Here is a 22123-nt window from a genome sequence, read left to right as displayed (position 1 = left end):
TGGAGCCTACCTGCTGGTAGCAAAAACACTGAGAAGTGTGCAGATCTCATATTTTGTCATCTTATTCGTCAAATGTGAACTTTGCCCTTTGTAGTCTCCTTTAATGTTATTGCTCCTATTTACAAGGAGACTAGGTTACATGGAGTAATTAATACTCTCCCAGTATTTCCTCCCCTCTTGAAAATGTTGGCAGAAGCGCCCTTGTAGGCTACCCAGTGAAGTGTTAATAAACCTTCCTCATCTACTTACTGCTTCCTGCATTTCACTTAGCATCATGCCTGTGATATTTCATGACTGTCTTCATTTGAAATGTAAAATCCCTCTTTTAATTTTTGATAGTGGAAGTGTGCTTTTCAAGCCATTTCAAAAGACAAGCATCAGTGCAAGATGGACCTGGGCCAAATGCACTCGCTTGGTATGAATGTGCAAGGCAAAGACCTGAGCAAAAGCCATGCAGTGTGAAAGGACCCTCGTTCCCTCCCTGCTCCTTCCCCGCACTCATTAGCTGAAGCCATGTATTCCAGGAGGCATACAGAACACTGGGATTTCAGATTAATTGAATTTTTCCCTGTAGCAACTTGTATCTGTTGCCCCTTGTCAGTGCACCTTTGAGAAAAGTTTAGCACCATCTTCTCTTTATTGTTCCTGGAATCATAAAACTTGATTTACAGAAGTCTTCCCTGTAGCATCTGCATGCTACAATATCTGAGAAGCTTCTGTGCTGCGGTAAGCAACATGACTGATCTTTACCTTTTGAAGTTTGACCCTTTCCTTCCCCTTTTCTCTAGAGGGAGAGGTTTGCCGTGTGCCATTTGGTTTGTTTTGGTAGTATCAAGGGGATTTTTAACCTTATGTTTGTTTTTAATGTTTCATTGTTTCTGTTGCTCATTGGCTTCCAGACCTTACTTGCATAACTCAAAATGCCAAAGGCAATGTTTTCTGTAGCTTCAAGTCCTAAAAAGCCTGATACGGAAGTTGAAAGCTCCAGCTATGTTCTTTCTGCCCTTTGTTTCACCATAGGTGATAAATTCTCCCATCAAAAGCTTCACAGCCTATTTGCTTGTGATATGTGAAGCAGAAGGAAACTGAACTTGCTCTTCCATAATTATATAGTTATGCAGGCGTAATAAAAATAAAAGTGGCTGTGTGCTAACAGTAGACCCAACACCTCTGAATCTGAGCTCACAGAGGCAGCAGCTCTGTTGGGTAAGAAGGTATTTTTATCGTGAGAGAATGTTATAAAAGCTTACACCCCACTTCCAAAAATGCCCATCTCACGTAGGTACAGAAGCTCCAAACATGCATTTGCAAAACATCTGTGCAATGAAATTAGACCTTTGGAAATTCTAGATCCAGAACTCTTTCAAAATTCCTTTACAAAGAGGATGATGATATTATTTAATGCTCATGCCAAGCTTCCCACAGTACACATGAAACATTGCCTTCCCCCTTCCCAATTCCTCAATCTGAATGCAGCTCACACTCATATAGAAATATTTATGTGAAACTCTCCTCAGGGTCTTGTTTGCCATTGCAAAGGGATTTTCTTCTGGCAGGAGGAAGCCTGCATTGTGAAAAATTACTGTTGTTTCCTGCATGAAGAACTCTGCCTACCAAGGTCTTGTGGACTAATTTAATCTCTTTTCTGTTTCCTAGATTTCGCAGAGTTTGTTTTTCTGGGCCTGTTCCTTACTGAGATGTCTTTGAAGATGTATGGACTGGGGCCAAGAAATTACTTCCACTCTTCATTCAACTGCTTTGACTTTGGGGTGAGTAGGTTTCAGCTGCATGGATGAAGTGCGTTTTCCCCCATTATTAAATGGGGTTCAGTGATTAAGACTGTGTATGGGAAATGGTGCTACAAAGGTGTCTTTTCCATGGAGCAGTTGTCATATAAATTAGCTGCAGTGAAACACATTAAGCTTTCCCTAGTTATAATCCTTCTTGAAGAAATGTGACAGCCAGGGATTTCATTTCCACAGGAGTTATGGGGTGCTCGAAGCGTCAGCACCAGTAAATGCTCTGATTAATGTGAGATTCTCTCTCCCATTTAAATGAGGTGATTGAAAGACAAAAAGCCCACACATCTTATTGCTCATCTCCCCTATTGTCCCTTCAATGGCCTTTATGTCAGGATACATAGGCAGAACTTTTCAGACATGAGTGCCCAGAAGCAGAGGCTTAAACACATAATGAGGTGACAGAAAAGCCCTAATTCTGATCGTTTCATTGTAGAAGTACAGGCTCTCCCTTTCCTGCTAAAACCATACCTGTAACATGTCAATAGAAGGGCCAGTTCTGACACAACTGTACAAGAACATTGCAGGTAGATGTTTGTTTATTAAAAGCTATTAGTCTGTACTAACTACAGACTAATTACCTAGGGTTAACTGGGCTTTTTATATCTTTAGCGTGGGGTGAGCACTGGTCCTAGAGCAGGAGTCAGGCTGTAAGGTTTCTTTAACAAAGCAGATGTGGTGCTTCTGATGCAGCCATGAGCAAGGGGAAAACAGGTAAGTTCATTGTAGCCACCATCCAGTCCTTCTCTCCAAGATGGATTTAGTCTGTTGTTTCTAGTCTTAATCTGCCAAAATGCTTAGAGTGATTCTTTTTTCCCTATGGGCTAAAGTCCCTGCTTCAGCACTGGTCCCACATGGGAGGAGGAGGTATTTTTGCTTTTGGTATGTGACAGCTCCTAAAGCCAAGACTACACGTAGAGCTACCAGATCCTCTTGTTGGCAGCAGTGTCAGGAAAGCTCAGAGCTAAACAGACTGAGGTCAAACCCAAAAGTCATCTGTGTGTGCCTGCCCTGAGACCCTGCTCTGTGGGACTTTCATCCCTGGGTGCCCCTTGCAGTGATGGGGGATCAAAGCATTGAGATATGCTGTGCAGATCTTTCTGGCTGCGTAACCACTAAGGCACAGACTTCTACAAACAGGAACCAGATCGCAAACAACCCAGACAATGTAAGATAACTGCATGTCTGCACACTGAGAGTTGGCACCTAATCCAAGAGCCAGAGAAGCTTCCCTCAACTGGAGGCACCCAACTCACAGCAAAGTTCAACTGTCATGCTATGAGGAGTGCAGCACTGGCAATAAGCTTTGCAGGGTGTTTCCCAGGAGGTAAAGCTGTTGATCTGTTTCTAATTCTGCCTCCTTTAGAGAATCCGCAGGGATTCTACTTCTGTCTGTGTTTCTGCCTCCTCACCCACCTTCCAGCCCCCAGAACTAATGCTGCTCCTGCACCCCACTGGAACACCATGTAGATCTGTAGCCAGTTTAGTTTGACAAACCATCACGATGAAATGGTTCAAAAGCAAAAAGAGAAACAACAAAACAGGGCAACATCAGTCTTGGGAGAAATGGTCCACTGGGGTCTCATGTGAAACCACTCCCAAGAGGCCATGCTGGGATGCCAGGGAAGTTAATTGTCAATGTAATATGTGGAGTGACTAAGGAAAGGTTGTTGCTGGTTCATGAGGGATTCCCAAGAGTCACAGACTGTGGGAGAGAAATATTAATTCCTTCTTTTTATAATGGGAGCGATTGGGTGAGCAACTGTTGTATGTTCCCCTTTTTCCACTACATTTTCTTGATCAGGGTACAGCGTTTCATGCAGAGCGGCTGCGTGCCGTGCTGCGTTTTTCAAAAGACATCCAGGTGTCTGCTCACGGAAGGGGTTTGCAAGCTGCCGAGGGTCACGGCACTGCTCGGGTACCCAGGCACAGCAACTCGTGCCCTGCCGTGCCGTTAACGCTGCCTTTCTCATGAGGAGCCAGCTGCTCCCTGGGGTCTGGTTGTAACGTGCTAATGGTGTGCGTCACGCAACTGGGGACCACGGTCCGTGCGAGCTCTGAAATATGCTAAGTTAATGCAAATAATAACACTGGCAACAAAATGCCCATCTTCTCTTATTAACTGTGCAATAGCCTGTGTTGATATAATCACCCTTTCTAGTTGTGCTTAACCCATTATTATTTTGTCTTTCTTTTTTTTTAATAGAGGATTTCAGAGAAAAACTCTTATTATTTATTGAGGTTAATTCTCTGTCAACCTTAAAACAAACAAAAATTAAAAACAAAACAAAGCTAAAACCCTTGGCTGGGGACAATTCTTTCAATAACTGGAGCCTGAGGGCCTGGCAGACAATTGGATGTGCATGCTAGAGACTTTATAGGCTCTCTTAATAGCTGGTATCTTAATCAGTCTGCTAAAGACTCTGAGTTGCCAGAAGATTCTGGTGATTTTGCACAAGGTTAACGCTGGGCTGTTCTGCAGTGCCGCAGCCAAAGCCATGGTGCTTCTGTTGGGATGGGGAGGGTGGGGCGGGGGCCCCGTGAGTCTCTGGGGGCTGCCTGGACTGGTTGCGTGGGGTGGGCAGGTGAAGTAGTTGTACAAATGGTATTTGCAGTTGTGCCAGTGTAGATAAAAAAAAAAAAAAAAAAAGTGTAGTGGTGTCCTTCAAGAAATGCTATTTTGAGGTAGTTCGCTTGTTAGAGAAGAAAGCAACAAGTTCCTATCTGTTCTATCCTACTCTAGGTACTGCCCTTTTTAAAATTGGACTGCAGAAAGTTAGAACCAGGCTTTTTTGTGTTTTTTTTCTTTTTCTTCCAAAATTGCACTGAAGCTTCCACAAGAAAGCCGTCGTAGTACACGCTTTGACTCTTCAGCTCTCGGACCACAAAGAACGCAGGAGATGTTTTGCCTTCTATAAAATGGACTTCTCTTGCAGGTGATCGTGGGAAGTATCTTTGAAGTTATTTGGGCAGCGGTGAAGCCTGGTACCTCATTTGGCATCAGCGTACTGAGAGCTCTTCGACTGCTGAGGATTTTCAAAGTCACAAAGTGAGTCCAGCTGCTGTTCTGTTCCCATTAGACTTCTAGTAGCATATGAGATCTGTATCACCAGCCCCACAGAAAATAGTAGTGCTTTCCACATGTATTAATAATAAAAATAACGATAATACGGTAACAACAACAACATAACACCCTGTAATTGGCAGCACAAAGGTCTGTCAGTCCTAACATCCTACATCGGCAATGGCCTTAAGTGGGTGTGGGAATGGAAGAAAACTGCAGAAGCAGAATTGCCCTTCCCTTGGCTGGGCACTTCGGGTTTCTGGCAGTCAGAAGTTAGTGAGTTCCAAGGAAGTTGCATTTCTGAGGACTTTTAACAGCCCTTTCCCCAGCCTCATGTACATACAGGTTTGTCTGACACAGTTTTCAGCCCTTTTATACCCTTGGGGCAGGGCTGCATGAGAGCATCCTGCTTTTCTTTGGCTTTAAGCTTGCTTACAACAAGAGTCTCAGTAGGTGATTCCTCATTTCTTGTGGAAGGAGAAAAAAGTTTCTTTAATTTCTAAACTCTACCAACTTCCCACTTACCTGCTGCTGACCTGGTGATAGTTCCTTAAATACTTAGATCTGGTGAGCTGAATTACTCTGGCTACGGCTGGGTAAGGAATGCTGATGACCAAACCACAGCGTTGACACAAACGTGAAGTGTGTTGCAGTCTGTGCTCTACCTGGTCTGGGAATGGCTAGGGTTTTCTGTACTGAGTCTGTGAATTTGAGCGTTCGCTAGAGTTGGGCTGCCCCAGCTTTTCAGGTGTTTTCATGCTTATGTGCTATGTTACTGTGTGCTGGCATTAGGAAATAGCTGCCATGCACCTTGTAAACCCATCAAGAGCAATTTCCACATGGTTTTGATGTTGTAGTGTGGAACTTGATGAAATATTTGTGTGCTCCTGCTGTTGTTTGCTGCTGCAGAATTACCTCCTCACATCTCCCCTCTTTCCATCACTCTCTTCGATTAAAAGAGAAAAAGATAAAGAGGAAAAAAAAACGTACCCCACAAAACAAACAAACAAGCACCAGAACAGTAACCCAAATGCATAAAGCATAGTTTGTCACATTTGAACAAAACAGTAATTTGAAGAAGCTAAGTACTTTCCTAACTATTCACGTGTGGTATTTGTTAGCTCTGTAGTGTTTTCTGTTTTATATCTGCTAATTACCATGAAGATCAACAGTTTGTGCATGGTGAGGTGTCATTTGAGGCACTGTAGGTGTAGGAAAGATGAAGTTCTGTAAATGTCCAGCAAAAGGGGTGGGATGTTGCTCCAGAAATGTCGCTTAATCTACCTCTGCTGTAATGTTACGGAAATCTTATGGAAAACTCTGCATTTTATAGCAAATTTCTAGTAACTAATTGTCTGCAGTTAAAATTTATCCAGAGCTACTTACTGAGGTTGGGTGTATCTGATTGTATGTTGTGCTTACAAAAAAAAAAAAGACATTTTTGCAAGTTTAAAGGATTTTTTTGCCAGTTTTGACTGTTCAGGTTTATTAGCCAGTATAAGAAAGGGACAAAGCCTGAGGTTTAACCTAACAAAACAAGTCACAAAGTGAGCTGGGTGCTCACCCCCTTCTCAGGGCAGTAAGAAAGAACTGTCGTCTGTCCCCCCCAATGCAGAATTCCCTTAGCCTAATTAAGAGGGTTTTTTTTGTTTGCTTGTTTGTTTTTCCCCCCCTGGCATGACAGAAACATGTTGTGTCACCAGGTCCCTCCCAGCTCCCCCAGCAGATCTGGGCACAATTTAGGGAGCAACTGAAGCCATAGCACCAGGCACAGACTGATGCCCACCTGCTCTTATCGGGTTCTTCACTGTGAAAACATCCTGATCCTAAGTAGTTTTCTTTTTTGCCCATTTTCTGTATCTTTCACATATTTTTGTTTTCCCCTGAGGCTCCCTGCCTCTGGGTTTAGTAGCAGACAATAGCAGTCCACCCGGCTCTGAAGAATTTATGTCAGAGTTTTTGATTCCTATGGCCCAAATCTGTGTGACTGCAGCTGGCAGTGATGTAATAGCTAAAAAGTTAAATTACAGCAGTCCCAAAAGTGACAGCAGGATGCCCTAAGAGTCGACACAGCCTAAGAGGGAAAAATTCAGAGAGGAAGACAGAGGACAGTTTCACGTATTTTCCTCTTAGTCATGACTGAATCAAATGGGGACTGGCAACTGCAGAGATGCAGCCCCTTGTTATATCCTGTGCTCAGTAATCAGGCAGGATTTGGCGCTGAGCTCTTCCAAGACAAGCTGGGGCCTCTCCGGGAATTCAGTATCCAGCTGGGTTAGCTGCAAGGTGCTGGTGGTGGATTTTGCCTGAAGGCACTGTGCCAAGCAGGGCAAAGTCTTTGGGACAAACAAACCCGTCCACCTTCTCCAAGGAGAGGTTTGGTTGCATCTCTTAAAATCGAAGATATTCCCCCACGAGACAAAAATTTCCCCCTGAAACCTGTTGTCACTGTGTTATGGACATAACTTTTCTTGGAATGGGTGTTCCTGCTCCTCCTGGCGTGGACCTGCCTCTGCCATCCCCATTGTGGGGTGGTTCACTCCTCCCCGCTGCACGGGGGAGAGGAAGAAGAGGAAAATGAGTTTTTTGGAAAAAATCCTGCCTTAAAGATTCCTGGTCTCAAAACCTTTAACATAGGAAATCGCATGTTTTGCTCTGTCTGCTCCAAGCCTGTTGTTCCGTGTGCCTGACTGTCCAAAAGGAGGTTGTCAAAGAGCTCCTTTGCTTAATAGCTCATTCTGCATATTCGGATTCATTAGTTTTCCTAATGTAAGTAGGGCAATAGAGCAAGGGAAGGGGCAATTCCTTGGCACCCTCCCCATCACGCAGCGTGCCTGCCTGTGCGTGTGCCCGGAGCGACCTCTGGGCACGTTGGGGGATAGAAGCAAAAAGGGGCTGCAGCAGATGGCAGGATGTGGTGTGGTTGTATTGCCTGTGATGTAGGCTGAGCCGTTCCCTCTTGTCACGTCAGAGTTAATGTCCTGGATTTGTTTTCATCCTCAGAGGTGGCTGCTTGGTCCTGGATGCTTCAACTGCACAGCTGAACTGCCCCGCACTGAAGGCATCTGCTGTGCATGAGTGTGTGTTTAACATCTACAGAAGTGTCTAAGCATGTGAGGTTTTAAGTCTGCTTGTGAATACTCAGGGCATTTGATAAATTGGAAGGGGACATTTCCTGGCAGAAATTATGGTTATTCCTGCTTTATGCCTCGTGAAGCCAAGGATTCACTGTCTCCAGGTTAAGCCACTCACTGATATCGACACATCCCATTTTTTCACACCCCTGCTGACTGCAGTTCGGGATGAGAAAGATGGGGGAGCATACACAGAAAGGATGAAACCTACACCAGGAGAGGGGCTGCTGAGAAACTAAACCGACCCCTTTCACTGCAGAGAACTTCTCTGCACTGGTACACATGCACCAGGGTGACCATCTCGGCCCTTGGGATACTACAGGAGATTTTGTCATTGAGCTGTGCTTTTCAATCATATAGGCCATGAGAGGAGATTAAAGATGTCAATAATCCCTGCCATTCCTTGTTATTTGTTTCCTTTTGTTCATTCTTTCTCCTCTGTCTCTCTCCTTTTTTTTTTTTTTTTTAATAAAAGAATAGATCTTATCAGTTTCTAAACTAAAGAGGCTCTTCTCCCGTTAATGTTCTCTCTTGGCTGCTCCGATCTCCACCACAGATACTGGAATTCCCTGAGGAATCTCGTGGTCTCCTTGCTGAACTCCATGAAGTCCATCATCAGTTTGCTCTTTCTGCTGTTCCTCTTCATCGTGGTGTTTGCTCTGCTGGGGATGCAGCTCTTTGGAGGACAGTAAGTCAAATTAATCGTGGTCCTTTCAGGGGTAATCTGAGAGCAGTCACCTGGAATACACAAGGGGAGAGGGGCCGTAGGGCTTGAAAGGTTGACGTCAAGGGTAAAGATGTCAATATCTGTCCAGGCTGCTGAGAAGTGGTCTCTGGTTTATAGAAGATGGGTTTCATTCTGATGTTTTTCCTAGAGCTGAATTCCTTCTAGTTACCATAATTCACGGTTTCATCAAGGCTCCTATGCCATTCTATGATCCCCTGGTTTAGCCAGATCTCTCTAATAGGACTGGGAGAGGCAGCGCTTTTTCTGCTGAGGGGAAAAGCAACTTGTTTCCTTAATAGCCAGAGTGGCAGGATTTTCTTTTCTACAGGAATATTTTTCTGCTTGAAAACAGTTTTGCTGAATCTGATTTTTTTTCCACTAAGAAATGCCCGTTGTAATGAATTTTGCAACAAGAAATATTACAATATTACCATTTAAACTCCAAAATAACATTTTAAAATGAAATAACGTTTTTTTCAATCAACTCTTATTTTATCTTTAAAAATTTTAAATAAAACTGCCCCAATAAGTGGGGCAGTTTTTCAGTTTTGACTTTTACACTTGTGGGCAAAAACTTCTTGAAATGGCTTGTTCTGCAAAATTGTTTGGGCTTTTGGTTGTTCATTTGAACTGTGGACACAGTTAGTTTCAAAGTATCAAAATTTTCTCCAGGATCCAAATTTAATTTCTGCTAATGTTTCTGCTAACCACGTTCTCAGTGATGCCATGTTCTCTGCTGCACTCATTGGGATGTTATTTCCAGGTGGAGCAAGTGCTGCTCTGTGATTCAGGTTACAGGGCATTACGGGACTGCAGGAGAGTTGCTTGTCCCTTGTCCCTTACTGTCTTTGTTTTTATTTATTACTTTCTGTAGATTCAATTTTCAAGATGAAACACCAACCACAAATTTTGATACCTTCCCAGCCGCCATTCTCACGGTGTTCCAGGTAAGGCCATCCCTTGTCCTGGGTCAGCATTAGAAAAGAAATTCTTGGGCATCTCTTCCAGCTTGTGGTGAGCAGAGAGGTGTCCACAGAACTTAGGAAAGGAGAAGTCCTTCCTTCTTAGGTATCTTGGCTACACTGAGCAGTCAATGTGCCATTAAAGATCAGTGCTATGGAATTAAGGGAAACTAGAACAAAAGAGTTTTTGCTAGGTAAGAAATTTCACTAAAATAGGTATTTCCGTGCTCAAGGATGGTGTGTGTCCATGCTTTCTCCTTCCTGAGGCCTCTGCCCCCAGGGGTGCATGCTGCAGTGGCAGCACTGCATGTGGCGGGCTGTGTAAATCATCCTGCCGTAAATCAGCCAGCCAGTGTGGGGCTGACCTGTTCCACTTTCTCCTGCAGTTGCCGTAATTTAATGAGGAGAGATGCCTGAGCTAGCTCCAGGCAGTAAGGAAATAATGTAGCATTTTGCACTGTAATAGCTCAAGATAAGATAATGCTGGATAAGAATTACAATCAATGGGGGAGCACATAAAGAGGCATCAGCCTTGGGCAAGTTCGTGTGATGGCAGGAAGAAGTAGCAGCTCTGGGAGATGCAATGCGCAGATTTAAAGCCTCATTTTGCAGCACTTGCCTGCGTGCCATTTTTAAGCATTCACTTCAGGTGTTTCAGCAGAGAGCTGGGGGTGCACAACCCTGCTCAATGTGCAGGTAACCAGTTCATGGAGCACCCTCTGGCTTTTTGGGTGTTGTCCTACACAAATTGTTGATGTGAGCTTGAGCTCAAACTTCACCCTGACCTAGCTCTGCAAGGAGTATGGATCCAGGAGTATGTATTTCGTGTTCCAAAAAAAAAAAAGGAAAAAATAAAAAATAAAAATTGTGTGGATGACAGTTTTCGGATTAAACAAGAAAAAGAGTCTAAAAGAAAATGTGTCCCGTGACCTCTGCACAAGCAGCTTCATGTAGGTATTGTTGTTTTCCAGATGTGAAACAGGTTTTGTAGGATATTGCAAATCATGGTAGATTAATATTTTCATACTATTTTAGTGCTCATCAAAAAAGGGGCTTACAGAAATGTAAAGGTATTGCCACAGAGTCAGGCTCCGGATATGAGCATCTGGAGATTTCATTGCTATTTTGGTTTGGGACTATAGCTGTCTCTTGAGAATCTTAGCTGAAATATTTCCTTTCTGTTCCCAAGATGAATGCCCCTGTAATGTGGTGGCTGTGGGATGAAGGAGAATACTGCTGGCTTTATGTCATTTGTGAAGAACATCAGAGCTATGAATTAAAACCAGCAAAACCTTCAGCACTCACTTAACTCTCAGCAATCTCACAGAGATATTTCAATAACCTCTCCTCCTGGTCCATCCCCCTGCACCCCTGAATTGCGAGTATCACGTTAACATTTCTTCAGTAGAGGCTTTGGACCCTCCTCTAACCTCAGCCAGCCAGCAGGCTCATTCAGTTGCTGCTCTAACAAGCAGAGCAGCAGCATCCAGTGAACACATTTGATGCAGTGAACAAATATAATAAGGCCAGATACAGCCTATCCATCTCTCACCCCTTTGCTGAGGCTTTAAGATGGATTTGGAAGATCTCCCTAAGGCACAGCCTGCTCCTCTCCTGGTTTCTTTCTCCAGCTCAGGTCTGCATGAGGTTGAACACGGAATCATAGAATGAGGTTGGAAAAGACCTTCAAGATCTTCAAGTCCAAACATCAACATGTTGGTGTGTGACTTTGTGCTCCATGGGGCACGCAGTCACCCAGCTGGAGGCGGTGGTGATCTCTTTGTTAATTGGGAACAGGGAAGAATAACTGGGACAGGGGGGCTGGGGCACCAACCCCTCTGCTATAACCTGGGGGAGACGGAGAGAGAGATGGTGGGCTGGGGGCACCTGGGGATCGGCTGGGGGCACCTGGGGATCGGTTGGAGGTGGTGGCTGGGGAATGGCTCCACATGTGGGCAATTTGTCAGGGGCTCAGCCCCAGCTGACTGCCTCTGAATCGGGCCGGTGCCTCCAGCATCCGATAAAACCAAACCACAGCAGCAGGTACCGCAGCCTGACTTAACCCTGTCTGTGTGAGCACACCCAGCTGGGTCACAGTCCTCTGTCACGGGACTGCCAGGACATGCTGTGTCCACCTGGCAGCTCACTGGACTTGGTATTTGGCGCAACCAAGTCCTGCTATCCCTAAACTCCCTTTAGGAGCATCACACGTTTTTCTCCAGCTCTTGGCCCTCGAGTAAGATATTATGAGCTGAATGCCCAACTGTGTGTATACAAAATACAAACTGTATATATATTCATATATACAGGCATGAAAAATAAATAGCTACATCTCCCTGTTGCAGCAGTCATTGAGCTGCAAGTGTTTACAACATCCATAAACACGGAGACTCTATAAAAGCGGCAAGACCTCTATTAACCATACGTGCTCTGCTCCTGGAGAGCTGCTGCTTAAATAACTGCACGCTGCCGGCTGCGAGGAAGGGAAGCAGAGCCCTGGTGGCTGCTGGGGGAGGTGAGGAGTCGCGGTGGCAGGATGCGACCGGACCTCAGCCCTTGCTGAGGTCTGGGAAGAGCAGGGTTTGGTGCCCCAGCTGTCCCTGCTGACCCCACTGTGAGATATGATGCTGAGTTAAGTGATTTGGCATTTATTCAGGTCCTTCAGGAAAGCATCTCCCTTTCAGGACAGCCCTTTGAAATGGTGCTGTGCTGATCCCCAGCAGCTGAGTGTCTTCCACCCTTGCGTGTTCATTAGTCCATTAGGATTTCACAGCAGATCTTAAAAGCATTTTTTATTCCGTCATCCAACAGCTCCTCAGCCAAGCCTAACTGCTAAAAGCTGTGCTGCACTGGACAAAGTGCTTGTTAGGGACAGCCAAAAGCAGCTTGGGGCTCAGGAAAATCCAAAATCTTTGGGCTTCCCTGTACACCAAAGTCCTTATCGCTTGCCCCTTTGCACTGCTGTCCCTTCTCCTGAAGCAAGCCGTTCTTACTGCATCCGTAAACACAGACTTTATATACCAGAAAGACCTCATGTGCTCTGCGCTTTGAGGGCTGCTACCTAATTGCCTAAATAATTGTGGAGGGTGACAGTGTAAATTTGGGGAAGGACACCGGGTCAGTGTCCCCATCTTCCCAGCGGGGCCTCAGAGCATCCTCAGCTCAGCGCGGGAAGTCCGGTGAGTTTAGACCAATTATATCTCTGCAACAATTCCATAAAACAAACATTTTTTTATTCTTTAAGATTTTGTTCCACTTACAAAATAACCTGGTTGGGGTTTTGAAATCCAAGTCCTGCTGGGTTCAGGTGCAGCCTGTAATTTGTGACACCTGTGACCCCTGGCCTTATGCAGGGCACAGAAGTGCTCCCACCAGTTCCTTTTCTGTGAATGTCTGCATGAGCAGGAATCACTTTCTGATTATTTCTAGAAAGCAGGGATAGTTGTGAATTCACGGAAAAGAGATGAGCAGCAGTTTTTTGAACACGGTTTTGTGTAGTCAAGTGCCAGAGCTGAAAACCCAGTGGCCTGGTTCATATTCACTGGTGTAAACCCAGCATAACTCCAGTGGGGTGGGCTGCTCTGGGCTTGCACTGAATTATTTGAGACCAGACTCTGCATTTAGGAAACAAGGTTGCATATGCACTGTGTAGCCTTGTGTCCCTCCTTGCTCTTGCTTTAATGCTGTCATCAGCACCAACCCTGCAGCAAGAAATTTTCTCTCTATCAGCAGCTTATGGTTAGTCTGGAATTTGCAATTATTTCTAGAGTACTGTATGCACTTGGGATTGATTAGTATGTTGGTGGTTTTTTTGTTGGTTTGTTTTTCTTTTTTCCGTACTACTTCTGCTAAAGAGACAGCTTCCTATTTGGGCATTTGAGCTCTGAATTCCAGTGGGCATTTTTAATGTACTGAAGGTAACTATTGTTAGACTTGGCCCCAGTAGGCAGATGAAGGATTGATCTGCTGAAAATGTTGCTGTGTTACAGTCATTGGTGAAGAACAGCAATGGCAGGCAGTTCAGACTGGTGCAAAATTAGCGTCTAGAGTGACAAGGCTTATTTTAGACTTAGGTACTTCCGCTTATTAAGGTTAGTTTTTCTGGTATTCATGTGTTTGCTAATAAGCCCCAGGTCAGCATCCCAGCCTGCAGCCAGGACAGCTCTGCAGGCTGGGCTGCGGTCGCGCTCGTGCACAAGGACGCAGGAGGAGCAGAGTCCCCTTGAAGCTGCCCTCCCCTGTCCTCCATCACATTTGGGTATTGCTTCTGCTTAGGTTTTTATGAGATTGGTGGCTGTTTGGGAGGCTGAGCTTCCTTGTGGCCTCGGGAAGCAGGAAGCCTGGAGAAGAACTGTAGTGGTGCAAAGCCTGGGCAAGCCTTGCGGTGGTTTTGCTGCCCGGGGGCTGACATGCTGAGCCAGGCTCAGCTGCAGCAAGGCTGTCTGCAGCACCGGGGGGTCAGGGAGTAGTGGAAGGGGTTTGCAGGTGCTTGTCCTGTTATGTGGGTCACTAAAAAGTGTATATAAAGCGTGTGTGTTGGGGTGATGACTGAGCAAACCCTTCCTGTATGAAGCGAATGAAAGGAGTTGAAGCTGGTGGAGATCCCACTCAGGGCACTGGGCTTTGGAGGCAGGGTTTTACTGGGTGCCTGGGCAGTGCTGAACCCTGGCATCTCGGCATGACTTAACAGAGAGGGGTCAGAAGTTGTGCTGGGGGGGAAGCACTGGAATGTGGCTTCTACTGCCTCTGCGGGGAGGCTGGTGGCAGAGGTGTGAAGCAGGCACGTAACAGAGCAGGAGCTGGTGCACCCGTCCTCCCCCAGCAGCAGCTCTGAAGTCCCTCGCTCCTCTTTAGCCCAGAGGAGAAAGGTGCATCCAGTCTGGGGGGAGACCATGCAGGCTGGGAGGCTGCTGTCCCGCAGCCTGCCACACCGACGTGCTGATCCATTCCCCTCGGGAGACCGGTCCTGGGTTGCGTCAAGTTGCACAGCGCCTCTGACCGTCTCTGCTCTGTCTTCCCTCTGTGTCACCCCTTCTTCCTTCTCAAATTTCTCTGCACAGATCCTGACGGGGGAAGACTGGAACGCGGTGATGTACCACGGCATAGAGTCGCAGGGTGGTGTCCACTCGGGGATGTTCTCCTCCATTTACTTCATCGTCCTGACGTTGTTTGGTAACTGTATCCTTGCATGCTGCCTTGTGTTAGTGGCACAGTGCCACGCACCCTTCCAGGGGTACTAGAAAAATCTAGTTTAGTTTACATTATTCCTTTCTCACACGCACACCTGTGTGTATGCACAAGGACTTTTTAAAACCGGATTATTGCTACGGCTTTGCTCCTTACAGCACCTGGGCTAAGAGTTGTAGGCAAGTTGTCCGTGTTGGCATCACTTTTCTGATGGCAATGTGAGCACAGTCTTTGTCCATTTTATTTTTCATGGTTTAGATTAAGAAAGTTCTATTGTGAGTTAATTTATGTTGTGGGAAAAGTAATTAAATTGAGTCAGAGCAGGACTTCTGTACCTTGAATATCTTTATGGATACTGGATCAGTGGGAGAAAGAATTGAAGTTGGTGTATCACATAAATCAGGCTCCAGTGTCTTGGCGCCTTTGCCTACACAACAGCTTAACCAGCTGTGCTATTCTAAGTGCTTGAACATGTCTTGTCTCCACATAATGCTTAAACCAGGAGTCCAGGTCCTGAATTTTGGGCTCTGGGAGTATTTGGTCATGTTTCAAGACCAGACAGATGAGATCTATTACGATGTCTTGTTCTGCTTTGTCCTGAAAATCTGCTGAGGGCACTGGGAAACCTGTGTCCTCCAGAAGTGTCTCGAGGAGTCTGCCAAAAGTAGCAGTCACACAGAGCAAGGATTTAGAAAGGGAGGCTGTGTTTTGCACAGAACCGAGCAGAGATTCTCACATCTAATGGCTGTGTGAGATTGGAGAGCCAGCAGAGCTCAGAATTTGTGGTGGCTGTTCGTTTCATGATGGATTCTGCTGATGGGCTGGTGTTGTGTAGCATTGCTCGCATTAGCAAGGTACAAATTTGTTGGCACAAGAAGTTTGCTGGCTGCAGTGATAAGCCGTGTGGTGGCAAACAGCATCCTTAAAAACAAAACTTGAAAACTGTTGCGTATATGAGGCAGCGCGGCTGCTTTATTTGTTCTGGGATAATAATGCTGAGTGCTGCAGTTCTGCTGGAGAGCTCTCTGTAGGGTGTCCCAGCACTGTGAACCTTCCTGCCAGTTACCGTTCCAGCTTTTGTCTTTCCCTAGGAGTCCTGCTAGGGCTGGCAACATTGGCTGGGTACCTAGGAGTAAAGGGAAAGGTATGCAGGGGGCCATACCCATGCTAAAGAAGCAGTTGTTACAGATGTAGATCTCTACAACAGGGGGTCAAGATAAGATGGCATGGGACATCAGAGCCTCTGGATTGGGAGACAGGGCTCCAGCCCTTTGCTTTGCGTGAAATCTCCCCGTTGGCATGAGGAGCCGTGACACGGAGCAGCAGGGCAGAGTGTGTGTGAGCCGTGCCTGTCCCACAGGGGTGTCTGTGGGATTTTCCCCATGAACGTGCGCTGTCGGAACAGCAGCAGCCGGGACACGTGGGCTGGCCCGGCAGCTCCGCTCAGACACCAGCCTCAGCGTGCTCCTTCCAGAAACACGAGGCGTCTGAAAACTGGGTCAGTGGAGAGCTGGGAGGGAGGGAGAGCTCTCAGTCCTCGGGGCTTGGCATTTGGAAATGAGATTAAGCCATAATCAGGCTTGACAGCAAGGCTCAGAGAGAGAGAGAAAGACTTTTAACCTTAGAGCAGCGAAGATGCAGCGTTTTTGAAGAACAGGATATAAATTCCCTTCTTGCCCCTTTAGTTAAAAGAGGGGCTTCTCCCCTGAGTTTCCATGAAAGGAGAGAGAGCAGGGGAAGTTCGCGTGGCTGGAATAAGGACCAGCCTCGCATCTCGCGACTGCCATGAATTTGGTCTTTGCCTCTGCTTGCCGTGGCACAGCTCTGGGCTGAAAACTTGCCCACGTTTCCCCTAGATACCCTGCTGGCAGAGCTCTGGTGTGTTGCTTTCCCTTATGCTGCCTGCCGCCGGCATCGCCATCCCTGGGACATCTCCGGTGCCTTTCCCGTCCCCTTTGTCCATGGCCGCACGCTGGTGGCACACCTCAAGCACGGCCAGAGCACTCCTCGGTGCACTGTTTGTGCATTTATCGAGGAAGCGGTGCTTACAGGTCAAGTGCGAGACTTTAATCCCCTCCGAACCGGGCAGGTGGAGATGAGTTTGCTGCAGCCACTGGGTTGTTGTGAACACAAAGAACAGGGATGGGCAAACTGATCCTAGACGGCTTCTTTCACCACCTTCTAGTGATCAGGGTCTTAAACATGAAGCCTATCTATTAATTTCTACGGAGATTTGCAACTCTGTAGGAGACCTGGAGATCTGGCCAAGATTTTGTCTGTTGAAGGTTTCCGTGGTTTGGATGATCTCTCTGCATCACACGGGCCCTGTTTGCCTTTAAGCATCATGAGCAGGACAACAGAGGACAAGGGGTTAAATCTTTTCCTTGTGTTTACTGCAGGAGCTGCCGCAAGAAGCCCACTAATGCTCACGCTGATGTTTCAAGCAGGGTTTCGGTAAGGTCAGTGCTACCCCTGCTTTTCAGTAGTTATGGTTTTGATGCTGAGAGCAAGCAGCAGGCAGTCATTTATCTCGGAGGGAAAGCTGAACCGTGTGACTTACCAGGGACTTAAGTTATTCGTAACTGTCAAAACATAACCAGGAAGGTCTGAAAATAAAGTTCAGTTTGCCAGAAAATAACAGTCCCGCATTTCTGCGGGAAGTAAAATAGTCATTAATGTCAGCGATGCTGCAGCGCAGGGCAAGGCATGGGGGGAGCCGCAGGTTCCCCTTCCCACGGAGAGCCTCCGAGCCTGGCAGGCACCAGGACACCCTGTGCAGAGCAGCCTGCACCGGCTGGGCTGCTGATTAGCTTAATTATCGATTAGCTTAATGTAAAATTCTTTTTTGCTCTAACTTGGGACTTGAATGTTACTGTCAGTCTCCCTTTCACAAAGCTCTCCCCTCTTTGCCTTGCAGAACTGTCCACCAAAAGTGATAAGAATTTGCTTTTTTTTATGCACTGGGTCTTTTTTATTTGTCCAGCATGGATTTGCCTCCAGTCCTTCCTATGCAGAGAATTCAGACTGTGACTGAATTTCTTACATGGGCCTTTCGGTTTTTATTTTCTGGCTAATGTTGAAATCAGTCTAAGACCCATCTAAGGCACTCTGGTTCTTCTGCTGGGAGTGGTTTTATTTTCAGTTTTTGAACATAGGCGTGTCGTGAGTTCAATTTTAAGAGTTTAGGAGGACTGGATCAAATCTCCTCTGTTAGAGAATCAGCTTTAGTGATCTGGGGTCAGCTTGCAAAACCTGCACTTTTTAAACACAAAGGACTCCTTTCCTCTCCCAGAGCTGCTTGGGGCACTATAATTGTTCCAGGTCATGAAGGAGCATGGGAGGGTGCTGGTTACCCTTGCTTTTGCTGCAGCTCAGTTGCTTTTTTGAATCGGTTTATATTTTCAAGGCACATTGCAAGGAAATGATCCAGAAACTGTTTTTAAAAGTCAGAATTCTCTCACGTTGCAGTTCCAGTTGCAGAGAGCCCATGTGGAGCCAGACCTCTCTGTCTTAAATGGTTTAATGAAAGTAGTATGATTAGAGTGACAGCAGGATTTGGCTCATTTTCTAGGAAATTACACCATGCCTGTATTCATTGTTATCCGGTAAATTAATAAATTGGTGCATCTGTTGAGGGGGAAAAAGAGGAAAAAAAAAATCCAAAAATCTACAGAAAAGCCTGAAATGAAAAGCAGCAAATGCTTGGAGCCAGCCACCCTTCCCAGCCCTGGCCTCTGGCTGCCTCTTGCACTTTTCTCCAGCATGGAAGAGCCGTTCTCAGCACCAGCATCGGCTCAGCTGGCCAGGGTGGTCCGTGGGTCTGGCTGTGGGTTACAGCCTGGCCTGGAAGATGGATTTCAGCTGGTGTCTGGGAGCCCCCAAGCTCTACAAAAAGGGCTGAGGGACCTTCTTTGGGGGCAGAAACACTCAATTCCACCAGAATGCGTCTGCTAGGAGATGAATCAAAACAGCCCGAACTGTTGTGTTTGTTTGTTTGTTTTTAAAAAGTAATTATATTTCCAGTAGTTGATTACGTTACACAAGACAATTTCAGCACATGTGTGTAGGAAGCAGAGGTAGCAAGACAATTTTATTACTGATATATTCGTTCCCCCCGAGCAAGAGTTGGATGCTTCACTTCCAAGGTGAAGGGACGCAGGGACATTTCAGTATCATCTTTCCCTTCTTCTGCTTCTTTATTCACTGGGCTCAGCAGGATCAAGGTGCTCCCGCCCCATAGTCCTTGCTGTCCTGCTTGAACAGAGGAAGTGGCAATAGATGGACGCCACATTTCAAACCTCTTGACGCCCCCAGGGAATCATCTTCACACAATAAAAACCTCTATTCTCTGTTATTTGACATGGAGAGAACCTGGCCTTTGCCTGGAGAAACCTCTGGATTCTGTGTCCCATCCCCTGCAGGATGCAGACGCATCCTAGAAGATTAAATACAGCTCCTGCTTCCACTGTCGCAGGCAGAGGATCTGTTTTCTGATGGGTATTTAGGCTCTGGAGACACTTATCCCAATGGGAATAAGAGGCCTGAATGTCTGGTTCTGAAGTCTTGGCTGAATTAAGTTTGGAGAATGCTCTTGAGGAGGAAAGCAAAGCCTTGAGCTGGTTGTCTGGGCCAGCTTTGGTTCCCAGCTGCCCCGGGAGATGTCTCCTGAAGCCCTGCCAGCGTGGGGTGATGTCTCCCCAGCCAGCAGGGTCTGCAGGTAGCAGGGCTGCCGGGGCACGAGGGCTGCTGGGCGCACTCCCTGTGGGCACAGACACCCAGCACCACCAGCCTGCAGCTGGATCAGCCTTGCACCACTCCTGGCTCCTCTGTTTGAAGAGAAACCTCAGGTGCTTCCTCCCAGCAGTCTTGCTGAGAAATGGGAAGCAGCTGGGGGGTGCTGAGGTGAAGGTTTCCCGAAATCTATGCAGGTCTGCCGGCACCCTGGGAGCTCATCTTGCTCCCTCCAGCACTCAGCCCTTGCATTTGGCTCCTGCCCCACCTGCAGTGTGGCTTTCTGCATCGTTTCCAACTCACAGACGAAAGCAGGACCACATCCAGTTATTTTATGTTGGGTCAGTTATCTGCCTACAGCTCCTGCAGTTGGAGTCCCAGACTCGCATTTGGCTCAGGTGAGGACAACACAATGCAACAGCAGCACATTGCTATTCAGGCCTTTGTGAATCTCCAGAGGGTAAATACATGAGATCAACTTCATTGCCGTGTACACTCGTGTTCAGAGCAGCAGTTACAGCTTTGCACAGCCAGGGTGAGTGACTGTCCTGTCACCAGGCAATGTACGAGAGCAAAATGCATTTGCTTCTTGGGCATTAGTTTTGGCTTGGTTTTGCTTTGCTTGCTCTCCTTTCACATGCAGAGGTGTCTGATTTATGATGACTTTGTGGCTGTTTTGCAGACACCTAACTGGAACAACAACAATAAAATACATGAAGGGCCAAGTAATAGCTGAAAACATTAAGAGGCAAAGTGAGAACAATGAATGAGTTAATAACCATGGGGAAACGTGATGTCTTAGTGATATAATGCAGTGCTCTGCAGAGAGAGCCTGGCTGGCGTGGGCACTGGCAGTGGTTTAGGTGGGCTGTGTGCGGTGGCTGGACTAAGGGCCCGTGTGCCGGCAGAGCTCGTTAGCTCAGGCTGGGTGTCCTGCTGGCGGGCTCGGCTGTAGCTGTACACTGCGGGCCGCCGCAGCTTTCAGGACAGAGGATGTTCGTGGTGCTCTAATTGTCACATCGACTCCGGTGTGACAAGTCATGAGTGTTTCCCCCCACTGGCATGTAGCAGAGCACTGACCTCAGCCTAACTTTTTTGTAATACCCAATGCCTTTGTGTTGTCTTTAAAATGAGCCATTTCCAGGAGCTGCCAGTCATCCTGCTAAGCAAAAGGGAGAAATGAAGGTGAAATCCTGTGGGTGTGAGTGTATCCCCACCAGGACATGTGTGCTGGTGAAGACAGACAGGTGTCCAACACCTGCTGTGCTCCTCAGCTGGTCCCAGCAGAAGTGGGTGAGTTGGGAATGACAACGACAAAGCAGCAGTGTGAGGGGTTTATCCGTAATATACCATGGCTGGAATGGGGAAAGAAGGGTAGTGGTAGCAGAAGAGGAACCATTTGCTGTATTTGCTATGTGAAGAATTTTCCTTAGCTGCTCCCCAACAGATACGCTCCTGAACGTCTTCTTGGCTATCGCCGTGGACAATCTGGCAAATGCCCAAGAGCTGACCAAGGTAAGTTTGGACTTCTGGTTCTTCAAACTTAGACCATAGCTGCTGGATCCACAGCACACGTTGCAGACACTTTGAGACAGGGATTTCCTTCCATGCTGTACCTCTGTGTACCAGTTTGCACTGCTGAGACCCCTGGTAAGGAGGGTCTAGTCACTGTTTTGTTTTGTCATGGAGGCTTGTTTCTGTGAACCGCTTCGTGTTTTTCAGCTTCCTTCCACCCCAGGGTGGGCAGCAGGCCTTGCTCGTGTTGCTGCTGCGTGGAGGTGTGCAGACTTTAGCTTTTACTGTTTTCAAGAGCAGAAGCAGAACAAGTAATGGGTGTTGGCTGACTCAGTAATATATCTGAAGTTCAAGCCTGCGGAGTTGCAGGTGTTGTACTGCTGCTTTTGCTGTCTCACGTTAGTGTTTCTTAGCTCGTTGAATTTGGGAATGAATCAAAGAATTAACGTTCTCCAAACAACTCTGTGGAAAACAACTTGAAGAGGCTACAGTGACTTTTAAGTCAAGATGTTAAAACCTTCCTGATTCTCACCAGGTGCAAGAGCAATCTGAGGCAGCAGCCCAGGCACAGGCAGGAAGCCAGGTCCTGGCAAGAGCTGGAAATGACGCTGCTGTAGCTTCTCTGTGTGCTTGGATTTATATTGAAGCATTCCCTATGGGCAAAAAAAAAATGTATAGCCTCTGTGTTGTGCAGGAAGGAGTCCAAATACTGCCATTTGTGTTCATATTATTGCACACTTTTGATTTCTCATTGTAGCACACTCAGTCATGTTTATGAGGCAGCATTAGATTTTCTTTGCACATTTTTTGCTTGCTCTCACCAAGTGGATGTGGATACGCACACCCCATTGCTGTGCTGCCTCCATGGCCATAAGTCAAAGACTTGCTGTCTCCAAAAGCACCGCATCCACCTTAGCAGTTATATTTTACAACCTTCAGCTTGTGTGCTCCCTATCGGGTGAGAGGATCACTATCTGTGTGTTTATGCAGCGGCTCGCAGGGAT

The 22123-nt window shown here is 46.7% G+C and overlaps 1 protein-coding gene across 16 annotated transcripts in view; it reads left to right on the top strand.

The window, feature by feature from the left end:
* CACNA1B (calcium voltage-gated channel subunit alpha1 B) overlaps positions 1-22123 on the top strand; it is a 281607-nt gene that overhangs the window by 166571 nt on the left and 92913 nt on the right. For all 16 annotated transcript variants that reach the window (XM_066980520.1, XM_066980519.1, XM_066980518.1 and 13 more), the window contains 6 exons: positions 1657-1769; positions 4736-4848; positions 8554-8685; positions 9599-9671; positions 14747-14864; positions 21052-21119. In XM_066980520.1, coding sequence (XP_066836621.1) covers positions 1657-1769; positions 4736-4848; positions 8554-8685; positions 9599-9671; positions 14747-14864; positions 21052-21119 — 617 coding nt within the window. The remainder of the gene's footprint in view (positions 1-1656; positions 1770-4735; positions 4849-8553; positions 8686-9598; positions 9672-14746; positions 14865-21051; positions 21120-22123) is intronic.

Source organism: Anser cygnoides, chromosome 20 (assembly GCF_040182565.1).
Source record: "Anser cygnoides isolate HZ-2024a breed goose chromosome 20, Taihu_goose_T2T_genome, whole genome shotgun sequence".
Classification (NCBI taxonomy): Eukaryota; Metazoa; Chordata; class Aves; order Anseriformes; family Anatidae; genus Anser; species Anser cygnoides.
The sequence above is the reverse complement of the archived record's forward strand: the minus strand, read 5'-3'. Positions and strand labels throughout refer to the sequence as shown.